Source organism: Cricetulus griseus, chromosome 2, assembly GCF_003668045.3.
Source record: "Cricetulus griseus strain 17A/GY chromosome 2, alternate assembly CriGri-PICRH-1.0, whole genome shotgun sequence".
NCBI classification, from domain to species: domain Eukaryota; kingdom Metazoa; phylum Chordata; class Mammalia; order Rodentia; family Cricetidae; genus Cricetulus; species Cricetulus griseus.
In genome coordinates, this window is record NC_048595.1 from 226,787,296 (window position 1) to 226,805,247 (window position 17,952).

Here is a 17,952-nt window from a genome sequence, read left to right on the forward strand (position 1 = left end):
TTTTCTTTTTAAGAGATAATTTGAACAACACTTCCAAGGTGCCTGAGCTGTCTGTACTGGAAATTACTTGGGATTGATAGTCCATTTCAGTCCTGTAGATTTAAGTGATTAGAATGCAACTTACCTCATTTTTTGTTCTCTAGGGCAAAAAACATTGCTCATATTCATTCATTGAACCTTGTATCACATAGTTAGCTATTTACATCTCTGTATGAAACCATTCAATAGGTCACTGCTGTGTAAACTACCTAATTATGGTGCTTATTTCAGAGCTAGGAAATAATTCAATGCAACTTAAGACAGTCTCATTAAATGGGCGAATGTAAAATCTTCCAAAATTTTGAAAGTACTTCTTTAGCATTAGAATCATGATTTGTTAATATTTTCAGTGACACCTCTGAGATTATACTCTACATGTAATGTTGGAAGTTAACTTCCCACCATTTCACGGCTGCTAGTTGAATCTTTGAAACATGTATGGCAGAGACACCCAACCATGTACTACTCATGGCATTATTACTTACCACTAACTACATCGACGTTTGTTTTGTTGTTCAAAGCTCCATTACCACTGGGTGACATACAGAGTAGCCATGTGGCCCTGTACTGGAAGTAAAATATGTTATAGGTGTGTAACCCAATGTTTGGGACACGTATAGCTTCATGCATGTTCTCAGAACAGACATTATATTTCTTGTAGTATGAGAAGCAACCTAAATCTTTGAGTTCTATCAATACTTTTGAAAAGATGAATTAGTTAAAAAAAAAGTTAGTATCTTAGCTAAGAAAACATGCAGAGGTGCAAAAGACCCACAGAGCTATCTACCAGCAAACTTCAATGACGCAGGTCTTTTTCCTTCATTTTCTCACCAAATGCATTTCCATTTTAATTTTTAAAACAACCTTAAATTGATACCATGGCTGGAGAATTCATTGTGTGAAGCTAGAGACAATCATATCCTTTCTCTTATTCTTCTTAGAGTTATTAGGGCCAAAGCCTGTGCCCTGGCAGTGCTAGCAGGCTAGATTTAGCCATCTATCCTCAACAGGCTACTGAAAGATATGGGTTGTCTTAGTTAGTGTTTCTATCACTGTGAAAAGACACTATAACCATGGCAAATCTTTTTTTTGTAATTAATTTTTTATTAGTTCAAATTAGGAACAAGCTTGCTTCACATGTTAATCTCTTCTCCCTCTCCCTCTCCCTCTCCCTCTGCTCTCCCCCAACCCTCCCCCAAACCCCCACCTGCCCCTCCCACCCCATCCACCCTCCACTCCCCAGGCTGGGTAGGGCCCTCGATGGGGGCTCTCCAAAGTCCATCACATCATCCTGAGCCGGGCATAGGCCCTCCCCCATGGGTCCAGGCATCCCTTCACATGGGATGGGCTCTCAAAGTCCCTTCTTACACCAGAGAAAAATACTAATCCACTACCAGTGGCCCCCTAGAGTGTGGAGGCCTCCTCATTGACATCAACCATGACAAATCTTATAACAACAACAACAACAACAACAACAACACATTTAATTGGGTTAGCTCACTTACCATTCAGAAGTTTAGTCCATTGTCATCATGACAAGAAGCAAGACAGCATGCAGGCAGACATGGTGCTGGAGCTGAGAGTCCTTACATCTTGTTCTAAAGGCAACAGGAAGTAAACTGAGACAATTGGTGGTATCTTGAACATATACGAGACCTCAAAGTCTTCCTCCACAGTGATATACTTCCTCCAACAAGGCCACACCCACCCTCCAACAAAACCACAACTTCTTGGGGGGGGGCACATTTTCTTTCACATCACCCAACAGATAATGGTGAAAATCAAAGAAGAAAATGTATTCAACTTGACCACATTAGGAAAAGGAATGTCTAAAAAGGTCCAGTGACACACTCTCTGGTCCTTGTTTAGGACTTAAATAAGAATCAGGTTTAAATAGAGGACAGAGGGTGTACACAACTAAAGCTTGGTCAAGGTGTGTGTGTGGTCTTATCCATCATTGACCCACCATTATTTAGACTCAGGCTGACCCTACATAGTGGTCACATAAGTCGAGTCCTTCCTTTCATTGGCACCAGGCTTTAGCCTTTTCTTTGTCCCAGAATGATCTTCCTGGGTTTCCTGGTAAGCTTTTGGGTCAACATGATACAAGCTAGAGTTATTTGGTAGAATAAAAGAAACTCAATTGAAAAATGCCCCCACAAGATTAGACTGTGGGCAAGTCTCTTTTTATCAATCATTTTCTTGATTAATGATGGATATTCGAGGGCCCAGCTCACTCTCAGTATTGCCACCCCTAGATTGCTGTTCCTGGGTTCTATAAGAAATTAAGCTGAACACAACATAAGGAGAAAGTTAGTAATTAGCACTCCTCCATGGTATCTGCATGTTTCTGCCTCTGGTTCCTACCCCGAATTTGACATTAGAGTTACAAGGTGAAAAAACTCTTTCCTTCCCAAGTTACCTTTGGTAATAGTGTTTTATAATAGTAATAGAAACACCAAGAGACTAGAAAATTTCTAATTCCTTAAATATCATTGTTTCCATAGTCTGATAGCAAAGGGAAGAGCACAAGTGTCTCTGAAGTGTCTTCACTCCTGTTAAGACTGTTGCAATATTTATACCCATAATACATATTGGACAATCCCATTTAGTTTTATGTTCTGATTTAAGTTTTCATTTTTAAAAAGATTGCTATTCCTCCATTAGTCAGGACCAGTTCACATCATTTTAATTGCTGTGATTCAACATGTAATTTTTAGGATCAAAGGTATGCAAAGCAAGATGTGAGGCTGCTTCATTCCCTGAATGTTCCATTCTTCTGTGCACACAGGACTGAGCTGTCACATGCATTTTTCATAGTTTTATTCATTAATATTTATTGAGTGCAGTGCGCCTGGCATTTCACAAGGCTGAAAAAACACAAAGGTAAATAAGCTTCCTCTTCTCAAGCTTAAAGGAGAAGATACTCAAGAAATAAAAGATAAAATGAGGTGTATACCAGATGCTATAAGAATACTGAAGGGTGTGGCTTTCAACTCAGGCTGGAGAGTCAGGCTTCCTAGGTGACTGTTTTTTACACTCAATCTTAGCCAAATGATGAAGAAACAGTCAGTCATTCATATATATATATATATATATATATATATATATATATATATGCATTTACCTGTGTGTGTACAGGATGCTAATATCAAGGTCAGAAGACAAACTTGATTGAGTAGGCTCTCTCTTTGCATCATTTATGTTCAATGAACCAAATTTAGGTTATTGAGTGTCTTAGTTATTGTTCTATTATTGTGATGAAACACCACAACTAAAAGCAACTTGGGGAGGAAAGCATTGTTATGACATGCCTTGCAAGGTAGCATGCAGCCTAATCTTATGTAGGCATTGTCTCAGTTGAGAGCCCCCACTCCCTACCCCCAACCACCACCCCTGTCACATGCCTCAAATAACTCTAGTTGGTGTCAGTTTTACATAAACCTAGCCAGCACACCAGTCTTTTCAGCAAGCACCTCTACCCAATTGGCAAGCTTGCAAGTCCTTTAGTTTGTTTTTGAGATTGTGTCTCTCTAAGTAACCATAGCCAGCCTCCACTCCCCTCCACTAAATGCATTGCTTAGGAAAAGTGGAGATTTTAGCTTGGTGAGAGTTAAAGTTAGATGAATATGAGACAGAAACTAGAAAAAATACAAGGGTAAAAAAATAAGCATATTTTAATTTATAAAGCACCCTTAGTTGGCACACACATACACACACACACACACACACACACACACACACAAACACACACACATTGACACTACACCATACATACATAAACACATACATACATATACCATAAATAGATGTTTATACAAATACATGACAGAATTGGTTCAAGGTAACAATTCATGTAGAAGAAATCCCTGACAGACTTAACATAAACCAATATTTCCATAGCTAATACAAATTTTTAACATAGATTTTTCTGCAGAAGTAAAATTTATGGCTAAAGTTATCCTTAATGTTATGTTTCTAACAATACTAAGAATCCTAACTAGGGAGTTTCCACTCTCCCTAAAGAAGTATGGGAGTAGTAGTAACCAGATAACCATAATTACATTGGCAAAGAATACATTAAGTTTAGGTGGTCAGTTTGATAAGAAAAACAATTGGATATCTTAAATCTCAGCCACAAACCTAATGATAAAGTCAAGGTAGAAACAATATGAAGGAAATGTGTGGATCAGGGAGGTGCTAAGGAGGTAGATGTTGTAGGACAACCTCCAAAGCAATACAGAGAAACCCTGTCTCAAAAAACAAACAAACAAAAAATCCAAAAGAAAATCAATCTAATAAGTCCTGGTCAAACTCTTACTCTAATTGATTGTAATAATCATTTTTCAAACTTTTAGAACCAGTGAGATGAACAATCCAGATTCCATCCTGTTATGCTGGATAAAGTGGGACCTGTACACTGTTTTTTAAAGTTTTAGGCTAAGTGTGAACTTTGATTTCAGTCTGTGGCAGTGTAAAACTATGCTGTATTATTTCAAAATCTGAAGGTGGTTTTAAACAGCATCCTGATATTTCATTTAGACTGACTTTCTGAAAACCCATCCTGGAACAAATTTACTTGACATTTGACAGTTCTGTATATAGCGTTATCATCATAAGTCAAATCCAAGCATGTGTTGTGTGAGATGTCTCATTCTCAGGAAAATGGTGTTTGTTTTAAGCAAACATAATTTTCCAGTTTCTTATTAATTGTATTTTTAAGGATCATTAGCTGATATGAATTCTCTTGTCCTTAATTGTATGACCTTAATGTGATGTTTCAGTAAATGTATTAAACAGTTAAGAATAGCATTCAGGTCTCTATCAGAAGTTGGTATATTTATGGACATAGATATTTATTGATTGCCAAAACTGCCAACATGCTCACAAATGAAATCCAATATATAACAACATATACTTTATTTTTACTGTACTCAAATTTTATAAATAACACTTTGAAAATGAAGATAAAATATACTTTTCAAACCATTTAAAGTTATCACTGTATGCCATTCCTTTTTTTCATGGACACTAATGCATTTTCATTTCATGCACTCTGTACTCATGTTGTTCAACTTAACATATTCCTTTTTAACATTTTCCATTTTATTGGCTGCCATAGACTGTTTGTAAAGCCTATAATTATTAAAATGGATTCTCCATTTGCTAATAGTAAAGAGTTAAACTAGCTTTCATAAAGAGATCACAGTTGTAGAAGATTAATATTCTAGTAGGTAACTATAAGAATTAGAATATAAGACAAACAAAATGCAAGCAACAGGAATAAATGTATGTTACATCAACCAGAAAATTTATAAAATTATTTTTGTTATGAAAAATGCATGAAATGGCTATTAAAATGTAATTCTATTTTAATAAATTAAATCATCTTTAGTAGTACTAAAGCTACATTATATCTGATATTAGTCAGTATCTTAATGTTTTTAAATCGCCAGTCCACTTATGACTGAGTGCTACATAAAACTAAACATTGTGCATTTGAATACTTTATGAAAGTTTTAAATATATGAGTATAGAATAGTCATGTACCCACCTGTAAGACAAGCCCATAACTTCAATGATAACAGCAGTATTAATAATAGCAGTAAATACTATATTTCTGTATGTTTGTACATTAAAGAAAAGAAACAGGAATAAAGGAGATGATAAAGTTGTTACAAGTTTAAAGTGGAGTGGTACAATTTTCCTGTAATTCTTTTAAGTTTTGAAGTAAAGGCTAAACAAAATTTAAAACCCACAACAAAGTCAGGCAACAAAAATTAATGTGAAACTTGGTTCTACCATTATAAATACAGTATTCAAACATTTAAACAACAAGCAGTCCAGGAGAAAAGGAAAGTGGTAGAAGAGAGAGTAATTCAGAAACATTTAAAACACTATGAGCTATATCTGTTACCAGCCTGGTAAGACATACTCACTGGTTCAATTGTGGCATTAATTATCTGCTTCAATTTATGGTACACTACACAACATGTCACCCATATCTGGCCCAATACTGGGACCAAAAACCTATAACCAGAAAGGTTATAGGCCCTACTGAAGAACCTATTGCTACTACTCTGCTAAACAGGCATAGTTTTAAACCAACTCCTAATTACTCAATAATTAATTCAGCCCTCATCAGAGAAGCTTCCTTTTGCATTAGATGGTAATTAACACAGAGATACACAACTGGTCAGCATATAGAGAATAAGACATTGGAGAATGCTCAGCCCTAAATGGAATACAAATAACATACTCTCTTCTCCCAATATTCAGGAATCATTGTGGAAGACAAAGTAGAAAGATTTTAGGAGCCATAGGTAGTGGAAAGTAACCCATGTTTTCTGGACATAGCAGGGTATTTGCATAATGAACTCACAGTAGTTACATGAACATGCACAACTATACAGGCTCAGGCAAGACAAAAGTCCAATATGAGGAAGGGAGGTGGGCACAAAACCCTTCTCAATCTAAGGAGGTATTGGCAGTTAATAGCTGCTTCTGAGAGGGAGGACCATTTTTAAAGAGTGAGACCTCAGGTGGACTGATCATCATCAAGTAAAGATCACACACTCAAGCCCATGCAGCACAAACTATATTTGATAGTTATAAAAGGAAGTCAGTGTACTTATTGTCTTTGCTCTTTGTGAATTAGCATTTGGTAATTAGCTATTAGCCTGCACAGCATGTTAGCTCAGCACAGTATTATATTAGTAGGAACTATTATAAACACTATCCCAATGCTGAAAAACTTGAGGAACTTCATAGTTAGGGAATATCAGGCAAACCTAGGCATAAATGGTAAAGCTGTATCTCAAAACAAGTAGTCTTTCAAACTCATGCTACTGAGCAACTACACAATAAGAGACACTTTATGTAGAACATTAACCAAAGTAAATTTCCCATTAGTGCAAGAGCAAAAGAGAGAAAAGTAACTAATGCAAATATTGGAAAAGTGTAAGGGAAATAGTTTAATATTCTTTAATATTTAAGATATCTCACCGTTATTGGTTTAATAAAGAGCTGAAGGGCCAATGGGTAGGCAGGAGAGAATATGCAGGACTTTTCAGAGAGAGAGAATGCAGGGAAGAAGAGAGACAGGAGACAAAGACCAAGTCAGACATGGAAGAGAGGAGAGGTAAACTAGCCATGTGGGAAAATGTAGATTTAAAAATAGGGGTTACTTCAACATATGAAAATCCACCAATGTAATACACCATATAAAAAACTGAAAAAGAAAAACCACATGATCCTCCAACTAGAAACTGAAAATGCCCTTGACAAAATCCAACATCACTTCATGATAAAGGTCTTGGAGAGATCAAGGATAACAGGAACACACCTAAACAAAAATAAAAGCCATATACAGCAAACCAACAGCCAATAACAAATTAAATGGAGAGAAACTCAACGTGATTCCTCTAAAATCAGGAACAAGACAAGGCTGTTCATTCTCTCCATATTTCTTCAATATTGTCTGTGAAGTTCTAGCTGGAGCAATTAGACAACAAAAGGAGATCAAAGGGATACAAATTGGAAAAGAAGAAGTCAAACTTTCACTATTTGCAGATGATGTGATAATTTTCATAAGTGACACAAAAAATTCTACCAGGGAACTCCTACAGACACATTCAGCAAAGTGGCAGGATTCAAGATTAACTAAAAAACAAATCAGTATCCCTGCTATATATAGATGGTAAATGGGCTGAGAAAGAAATCAGAGAAACATCACCCTTTACAATAGCCACAAACACATAAAATATCTTGGGGTAACAGTAACCAAAACAGTGAAAGACCTGTATTGTAAAAACTTTGAGTCTTTAAAGAAAGAAATTAAAGAAGATACTAGAAAATGGAAAGATCTTCCATGCTCTTGGATAGGTAGGATCAACATAGTAAAAATGGCAATCTTGTCAAAAGCAAGCTACAGATTCAATGCAATCCCCATCAGAATCCCAACACAATTCTTCACAGACCTTGAAAGAACAACTCTCAACTTCATATGGAAAAACAAAAAACCCAGGAAAGCCAAAACAACCCAGTACAATAAAGGAACTTCTGGAGGCATCACCATCTCTGACTTCAAGCTCTATTATAGACCTATAGTCTGAAAAACAGTTTGGTGTTGGCACAAAACTTAAGTACAAATGGATCAAAGACTTCAACATGAATCCAGCCACACTAAACCTCTTAGAAGAGAAGGTAGGAGATACCCTTGAACAAATTGGTACAGGAGATCACTTCATGAACATAAAACTCCCCTAGCACAACCATTGAGTTAAACAATAAATGGGACCTCCTGAAACTGAGAAGCTTCTATAAGGCAAAAATGCAGTCAACATGACAAAACAATTGCCCACAGAGTGGGAAGAGATCATCACTCCTACATCTGACAGATGGCTTATTTCCAAAATATACAGAACTCAAGAAGCTAACCACCAAAACACCAAACAATCAAATTAAAAAGCGGGGTACAGAACTAAATATAGAATTTTCAACAGAGGAATCTAAAATGGCTGAAAGACACTTAAGAAAGTGCTCAACATCCTTAGCCATCAAGGAAATATAACTCTGAGATACCATCTTACACTGGCCAGAATGTCTAAAATAAAAAATCATCAATGATAGTTTATGCTAGAGAGGATATAGAGAAAGGAAAACTTCCCCATTGCTGATGGGAGTGCAAACTTGTGCGGCCACTTTGGAAATCAGTATGGCAGTTTCTCAGGAAAATGGGAATCAGTCTACCTGAAGTTCCAGCAATTCCACTCTTGGGCATATACCCAAAGAATACACATTTATACAACAAGGGCATATGTTCACCTATGTTCATAGCAGCATTATTCATAATATCCAGAACCTGGAAGCCACCTAGATGCCCCTCAACCGAAGAATGGATAGAGATAATGTTGTACATTTACAGAATGAATATTACTCAATGGGAAAAAAATGACATCTTGAAATTCACAGGCAAATGGATGGAACTGGAGAAAACATCCTGAGTGAAGTAACCCAATCACAGAAAAGGAAGCATGGCATGTATTCACTCATATATGGATATTAGACATAAAGCAAAGGACCACCAACCTAAAATTCACACCAGAGAAACTAGGAAACAAGGAGGACCCTAAGAGCGAAATACATGGTCCCCCAAATAGGGGAAAGGGACAAGAATCCCCAAGCAAATTGGGAGCTCATGGGGGTTGGGAAGGGGAGAGAGAGGTAGGAAAAAGAGGAAGAGAGAAAATGAGGAGGGAAGAGGACACGGGGGATCATGAAGACTGAAATGTGGGAGGAATAGAGGAGAGCAGCAAAAGAGAAACCTTAATAGAGGGAGCCAGTATAGGTTTAAAGAGAAATCTGACACTAGGGAAATGTTCAGAGATCTACAAGTATGACCCCAATTAAAAATCTAGTCAGTAATGGAAAGGCTGCTTTTGATGTCCTTCCCCTATAATGAGATTGATGACTACCTTAATTGCCATCCTAGAGCCTTCATCCAGTATCTGACCAAAGCAGAAGTAGGCACCTACAGCTAAGCACTGCCATCCTCCCGGAATCCAGTTTTAGAGAGGGAGGAGAGATCAGCAAAGAAGCCAAGACTGTGCTGGAGAAACTCACAGAAACAATTGACCTGACCTAGTGAGAGCACAGGGAGCCCAGTTATAATGCTGAGGAACCAGCTTTGGGCCAAACCAAGCCCTCTTAATTTTGGTGCCAGCTAGGAGGCCTAGGTAGTCTACAGGACCTCTAACATGGGAGCCAGTGGTTATCCCTAGAGCACAAATGGACTTTGGGAGCCCATTCCCTATGGAGGGATACTATGGCAGCCCATATACATGGAGGAGGGCCTAGGCCCTCCCCCCAAATGATGTGACAGACTTTGATGATCCCCCATGGAAGGCCTCACTATCCTTGGGAAGTGGGTGGGGGTGGGTTGTGGGGGTCGGTGGTGGGCATAGGAGGATAGGAGGGCAAGGGAATTGCGGGATTGATATGTAAAATATGACTGTTCCTAAAATAAAAAAAATGGGTTAATTAAATTGTAAGAGCTAGTTGGGGACAAGACTAAGCTAAGAGCCAAGGTTTTATAATAAGGGTCTGTGCCATTATTTGTGGCCTAATAGTCCAAAAATGTCTAATGAGAAATCTTAATACATTGCATGTAGTCTTAAAGTACCTTGTATTACCTCACAACAAGTACAAATAACTCAAAGAGAAATGCCAGGAAAATGCTCACCTGTATGTCCAACATAGGGAAAGTTCCTCTGAAAAGCAAAATGTCATCTATTCACTCTATGGACTGGACAAGGTTTGAGTGTGTCCATCAAGGATCAAATGTTGGATGTTTGGTTCAAGATGTGATGATACTAAGAAATGGTGGAATTTTAGTAGGCAGAGCCTAATGTGAGGTCATAAGATGTCAAGGATAGTGACTAAGAAGACACTATCCCTCACCTTGTCAGGCTGCAGCACCAAAAATCGAGACTGTGAACTACTACTGTGGCTTGAGTCACACGTGCTGAAATATTTTTATGTCAGCCTTAGCAAACTAGTACATAGTTTTATTTTTTGAATTGATTTCTGTTCTTTCACAGTTTCTTCATTATTTTATAGGCACTTAGGTGAAGTGTTTAGGGGCTGAATTAGAAAAGTTGGCATTTGATTGTCTTCTGATAAAGTGAGATATGTTTCTAAAGAACCTCTCTGAGGAAGTGAAACAAAATATTAGAGGAAATACTTCAGTTTCTGTTTGTTAGGAAAATGAGTTATAATACGTGCTCTACCAAATGTTTGAGGAGTTGTTAAACATCCGTAGGCCTTATTTACTTTATCTACACGTAAAATGAAAATTTATACCATTGCATAAGTCAGTCCTTGATCGCAATGATGCAATACCTGACAAAGGAATTAACTGGAGGAGGGTTTATTTGGTGTATGGTTTCAAAGATTTCAGCATGTCTCCATTGTTTTTAGACATAATTCAAGGCAGAAGTATCACAGCAGAAAGTCATAAAAGGAAAAGGGCTCACTTTTCAGCAGCCTAAAAGCAGAGGATAGTGACCAAAGGCAAGGTATATTCTTCAAATGTATAGCCCAGTGACCTACTTCCTTCTCTTAGGATCAATTCCCCAGAGCCTATTAAGCTATTCAATCAACAATGAGTTCATTCATTCATGAAATTAGCAACCTTAATTTTAGAATGTTAATTTCATCAATGACTGAATCACTCCTCAAAAGCACTGACAGCTAGGAACCAACCCCTTGGCACAATTGCCATCTGGGGGACACCTGATATCTTTATCACCATATAGTTAACCAAAGAAACAGAACCAATAGAACATGGATAGATACATGAGGAGTTTTATTAAGAATTGGGGATTGTTTGGTTGTAAAAGAGGAAAATCCCTTAATGTGGTATCTGCAGGGTGAAAAATCAGAAAAATCAGTAACACGACTCATTGAAAATCTAAGTCTGAGAACCAAGAATTTTATGTCAAAAAAAAAAATACAGGAAAGATGGACACTTCAGCTCAGAGAGAGAGAATTTACCTTAACTCTCCCTTTTGCTTTATGTAGATGAGCTAGATGATGTCTGTCCACACTGATGAAAGAAGATATTGTTTGCATAACCTCCTGAGTATCTTACAGTACACCTCCACATATACATTAGGAAATAGTTATTTTACCACCAATCTGAGTGTTCCTCATTCCTGTCAGGATGACAAATGATACACAATCTCTCCTTCTCAGGTTGATAAAATGTTTGTTTGTTTGTTTGTTTTTTAACCACAACATTTCTATGGTACTTAGCACACATCTCCATGAAATTTGTACTCCATGGGCAGCAGTTTTTATAATTTTCTTCTAAACCATTCTTCTTATAGATTAAACCAATTATCATTTTGCCCATTGGATCAAACATGGTGAACCTGAGCCTTGCTGTACCCCAAAGTTTATTCAAGGTCATAAACACATACACCTTCATATCTCCATAGGAATTTCAGGAACATTCTAAGAGACCATAAAGATCAAGCCCATATGCACACTGGCTTCAATTTCAACTGAGGAAAATTCAAATACAGTTTGCAGAAGAAATGTTGGTAATGAGTCCTGGCATATCTAGGCACAATTAATCCCCAGTGGTTAATTATTGAGATATGGTGAAATTGTGGGCTGTATCTAACTCTAGTGTGGTTTCAAATTTCAACTTCTTTTAAGATTAACAGTTAAGTATTAAACACAGCATAAAATCCACCTCTGGTCACAAGATACCATTGTTAAGTCCACTCAGAAAATCTAGTTCCCAGTCCCCCCTTTCTTCCTCCTACCATCTCCTTCCTGTGTGGGGGCATGGATGCAGCCTGCCAAGTCTTCTTGCTGTTAGTGGCTAGAAGGTACTTGTTAAAGACAGTACCTCTCCTGAGTATCCACCCAAGACTTTTATTAATGCTTTTACTCCATATGTTTCCTTCCTTACCAGAGAACTTCCCTGATTCATTTATTGTAATATTAACTTTTATGGTTTTATTATTGAAAGGAACAACAACCTTTCATCTCCTCCAGATTCTAACAAATCTTTTAAGCACATAACTATTAAGTGTCTTTATCAAGGCCACTTCCTTTCACCAACTGGGGTCCAAAAGTTTTATGTTTTCGGAGTCCATCTGGCTTTCATGAAATCAATTTTCTTTAGAATGTATGTCAAAAATAAAGTTGGTTAATAAAAATAGAAAAGCAAATGTCAGTCAAATTGGGGGAGTTCAGCAAAAACTGCTGATAACACACTTCTTAATTACTGGGAGAAGAGGGCATAACGTCTGCCTTCTTCTTCCCTCTCCTTGCCTTCTTTATGTAAGAATCCTGGATGTAACACTCCAGCTTGGCTGCCATTTTCTACTACAATTGCACTCTTTCCAGTTCACTGATGGTTTGTGCATTTGGGGATCCAGCAGGGAAATTTCCTTTTAATGCAGGCATTCATTGTGTCTTTATTGTTATGTGATGTTCTTCAGTTCCTGGAATTTAGTTAGAATAAAGCAAATTCACTAAATGACTCTACACCCAACTTATTATCTTCCTTCTAGAGTGAAACTCTGCAAATTGGGTTTGGTGGGTGCACATACAATTACCATGTCAGAGGGTACTTGAACCCATTGGGTAAATATAGTCATCAGCACTGTAGAAACATGAAACATTCAAACAAAATATCATTTTCTACTAAAGCACACATGACTACAGCTAGAGAGGAAATAAAAATTCAAGAGGATTTTTAAATAGACTTATCACTGTTAGCAGATCTGTTGCTTTTAATTTGTAGCCCTGTGCTGATGCTCTGAGTGTGTATTCACCTTATTATTGCCAACTAGGGGAAAACTGACATAGCATTTCACTAGACCTCTGCCAATAGGATGAACAGGATTTGTTAATTTAAGCCTCACCATTTATTTTGTTGTTTTTATGCTTTCATCAACACTGCCTAAGGGCATGATTCCAATAAATGCTGAAAAGAGGCTTAATTATTTCTCTCTTTGTTCACATTTATTGTCTCTATCAAACAGCCTTCATATATTCAGTTCTGATTGAGGTATGTTATTTTGTTGATTAGCATAATTTGTGAACTGTCTGAAGTAAAGGAATAGTTGAAATAAAATAAATTCATAAATTAATTTCCAATTAAACCTGAATTGATTCACAGAGGAGTTGAAAAAATACTGGTGACCTTGAAAGAGAATAACATTCAAAACGTGTCATAGTGAGATGCAGCACATTAAGATGGTAAGGGAATATGGGTGCTGGGCAGAGAATGATACGTGTGAGCCCACTGTGTACAGAAAAAGAAAACTAACATTAAGCACATACCTTCCCATTCTGCTGGCTTTCAACAATCATATGTGTCAATGTGTTTACTTCCCATAAGATCTACAGAGAATATGATCTCCCCATGTGGGACAATGAAACCACAAAAGAACAGCAAAGTTCAATTTATTTCTGAAGTCCTTTGTAGTATCGAGATGCACACTGGTCACACTGTGAAGGGGAAATAGTTTGGGGTGCTGGACTGATATGTAGTTTTATCATACACATCTCCTCTGGTTCTGCTCAGCATTCATAGAGCTAATCATTCACTTGGTACTTGTAGTTTGCTCTCCTCACCTAACCATCTTTCTCAAGGCAGCTGATCAGTTCTGTAAAATCAGGGTTCTCCTCTCCAGACACGCTCTTTTCTGGAGACTTTTTGAATAGATCATTTGTAGATGTCCGTTGTATTATCTGCTTTTTATGCTGAATATTATAGAACTAAAAGGAAAATCCTATGTTTATAGGAAAAAACTTAAGCCTTTACTTTCAGGACAGTAGTAATATGAATTAAAGATATGATTCACCTGTCTTCATTTTTTTTATATTTTAATAGCAGTTGCATTGAATCAAAGCCAAAAGTGTATTCTTTTTAAATATCTAATTTATTTTTAATTATATACATATGTGGGGAGAGGAGCGGGTATGTAGCTATGAGTACAGTTGCTAGTAGAAGCCTGAAGAGATCATCAGGTCCTCTGGAACTGAAACCGCAAGCAGTTTTAAAAGTTCTCAGGCATGAGTTCTAGGAACAAAGCTTAGGTCCCCTGGAAAAGCAGTATACACTCTTAACCACATAGCATCTCTCTAGCCCCAAGAGCATGTTCTTAATCCTAGACTTTCCAGCTTCTATATGCTGATAAACAAAATGTTTCTAGTTAAAAGAACTATGAATTCTCATTAGAAAATATTAAGATAATGAGACAAAAATCACAAAAATTACGTTTACCGCATCAGCTTAGCATCAACATCATGGCAAGATGCTACCTTCCTACAGGCCTTCACTTACTGCTCTAGTTAATATTTAGGACACACCTACTGTCTCAGATACCTTCCTATGTGTTGATTTATTTAGTGCTCATACAACCAATAGAAAAGTGTGTTCTTCCCCCTGGGACAGTGAGACTCATGGAGACCATGGAATCACTATGGTTGATTGTTTGTTTGTTTGTTTGATTGATTGATTGATTGATTTAGATGATAACATTTGGCACAAGCTAGCTTAAAACCACAATACAAGTTAAGTGCCTCTGTTGTCATCTGACTTCAGATCAAGTTTCAGATCAAGTTTCAGATCAAGAAACCAAGAAACCCAGAGCAAAGTTATATCCCTTAAGGTTAACTGTAAACAAGAAAGTAGCAGAGGCAACATGGGTATCTGGTGTTGTCACTCCTGAGATCCCAACCCTAACCTTTTAACATACCCTTAACTTCTACCCTCTCCTTTAAGTTCTCTCTACCCCTTTCCATAACCTCTTTCAAATAGCTCCTGAACACGGCCTTCATTTACCAGCTAAGCTTCTGACTTCCCCCTTTTCTTTCTTTGTCATTTTCATGTCTCCTTTTTTATATAATCAGAGGAGAGAGCAGATGCATCCAGTTTCAATTTTAAAATAATTTAATGAAGAGACAATGTACAGACCTATAGAAAAAGGTAAAGTAGCTAATGTAAGTGAGGCAGATGCACAAAACCAAGTGGAATGACCCCTCTTCCAAAGCATGAAGACACCAAAGAAGGAAAATAAGAGTAGAGGACTTTGTAAGTGTCTACAATTCAACTTTCAGACCATGTTAGTAGCTATCAATGTATATCAATTTAGTGAATCGACATCACAGCTTAGATTCAGTTATAGGGAAGAACTGTAGAAGGAAAAAGTTTTAAAAAGCTCAATTGTACCTGATAGAAGAGACACCCCAAAAGGGACAGGAAAGGTTCCCCCTTTCTCTTCTAAGATATGCAAGCAACTAGCCTCCAGTTCTTCCCAACCCCTGGTCAGCAAGAGAATCAAACGAGCAAAGTTAAAATAATTTCTTGCTAGAAAGCAAGATTTCTCTCTCACATTTTTTTTTTAACATTTAGGCAGTCCTACCAGTTTTAATTAGCCTTTAATTACCCAATTCCTATGGGTTTTCTCACCAGATCTCAAGCACCGAAAGGATATTTTTGGAGTCATCAAGCATGTGGCATGGAAACTGGCTTTGAGCCTGTGACATTGAAAAGGACAGGGCCACAGAGGGACTATGGCAGTGGATGTCCCATGTTTCTATGTTAACAGATAGTGTTCTCTGGATTCTTCTCCAGAGATCAGCTAAAGCACAAATTAAATTACCTGAATTTCATCTCTTGAAAACAACATAAACTCTGAAGGGCAGCAATACAGGATCTATTTTTCTTCTGTCTTGCTAAACCCTTCCTTCCATTAGTTACAAACCACCCTCAAGCACAAAGAACACTGGTTATAAAAAGAGTGAGACAACTATTTTGAGGTCTTTCTAAAATGTGTGTGTGTGTGTGTGTGTGTGTGTGTGTGTGTGTGTGTGTGTGTGTGTGCACTTCTCTCTGCACATTGTGAACATCCTAGCACATTTTGAGCAATCACTCGTGCTTTGGTTTCCATTAGACAATTTTGTGTCATACAGTATCAGCTAAACAGCCAAATGCATGTGCAGAATTTTCTTGGGGTTGTGTAAGTGTCAACTCTTAAAACACTTTGGTGACCATCAAATCAGATCACTTTGGTGGATCAAGATATTCCTCAGTTACAGGGTCTTACAAAGTTCCTGGGAGAAAGCAGAACCCTCTAACCTATTATTGTAAAACCTTTTTGGTAATTGGTTGTTACTGATGAGGGTAAAATAAAAATTGTCTTTTCACAGATGGTTCAAAGAAAGCATTTCATTAGCTTTTGTTTTCAGAAAGTGAGTATAAGGGAAGAGAAAGAATCTAAAAGGCTTTCTGTCAGAAATATCTTTCTGGGGAATGGATTTTCTGCTTTTATTTTGAAGGTTGCAGAGGGGATGATTGAGAGTCCTAAAAATTAACCTAGCTCTTTAGCTGTCCAGAATTCTAAGAAAAATAGAGTTGGGAAAAATACTGATGCCTGAATATGTTTTTAACTCATCAAAGATCAACAACTAAAGCCTAACATGGTGATAAGACTGTAATAAAGGCTAATTGGGAGGCTGAGGGGAGGATCAGAAGTTCAAGATCTGCCTTGGCAGTGTACTAAGACCCAGTCTCAAAATAAGAGAGGGGGGGATAAATATCTTACCTAGCATGTGAGAGGCCCTATATTCAATTTCCAGTATTAAGTTAAAGAAAAGAATCAAGATACCAAAGGCCAGATTCTTGACATCTTTGATGTAGGTTTATTTGTTGTTTCCTACAGATGCTCTTTGCTTTTTCCGATGTGTTTCTTACTACAGCTTTCCTCTCCTCTTCTCCAGGTCATGGGTTTGGCTCATCAAAGATGTCCCGTGCACAGACATTTCCCAGCTATTCTCCAGAACAGAGCGAAGAGGCTCAGCCACCGTTGTCACGGTCCAGCAGCTATGGATTCAGCTATAGCTCCAGCCTCATTCAATGACACACAGAGGCCACCACTGACCAGCAAACATAGTCTGCCCTGGACCTGCCATGGGGTCATTTCGCCCTGTGCCTCCTGGAAGACCAGTTGCAGTACAAATTAACATTGGTAGGGACAAGTCCCAACTGGAAGGTTAGAAAATGGAGTTCTGCTTCCTTGATTCAGTGATTAAGTCCTTTATTTATTGAATTTCTATGGGGGAAATCTATGTTTTACAAAAAAAACAAATAATATGAATACTTGTTTAAATAAGAAAAATTCTTTGTGTCTGACAGTAGCAGAAGCCTTGGCACTGGGAAATTTGCTCACTCTAGTTTGTACCTGGGTGGGGGTGGTCACTGACATTTGTCCTTAGTTCTGTGTGCTCCTGTTTGGACACAAGGCCTGTCTTACACAGAGCCTGTCTTCAAACATAATGATGACCCACTGTAAGCTCTGTGGCTTTTTTTTTTGACAGAAACAG

The 17,952-nt window shown here is 37.6% G+C and overlaps 1 protein-coding gene across 1 annotated transcript in view; it reads left to right on the forward strand.

Moving 5' to 3' along the window:
- The window catches only part of Dok6 (docking protein 6), a 385,984-nt gene extending 368,495 nt beyond the window's left edge, over window positions 1–17,489 (forward strand). The window contains exon 8 of the mRNA XM_035439067.1: window positions 17,350–17,489. Coding sequence (XP_035294958.1) covers window positions 17,350–17,489 — 140 coding nt within the window. The remainder of the gene's footprint in view (window positions 1–17,349) is intronic.
- Window positions 17,490–17,952: the final 463 nt, after the last annotated feature.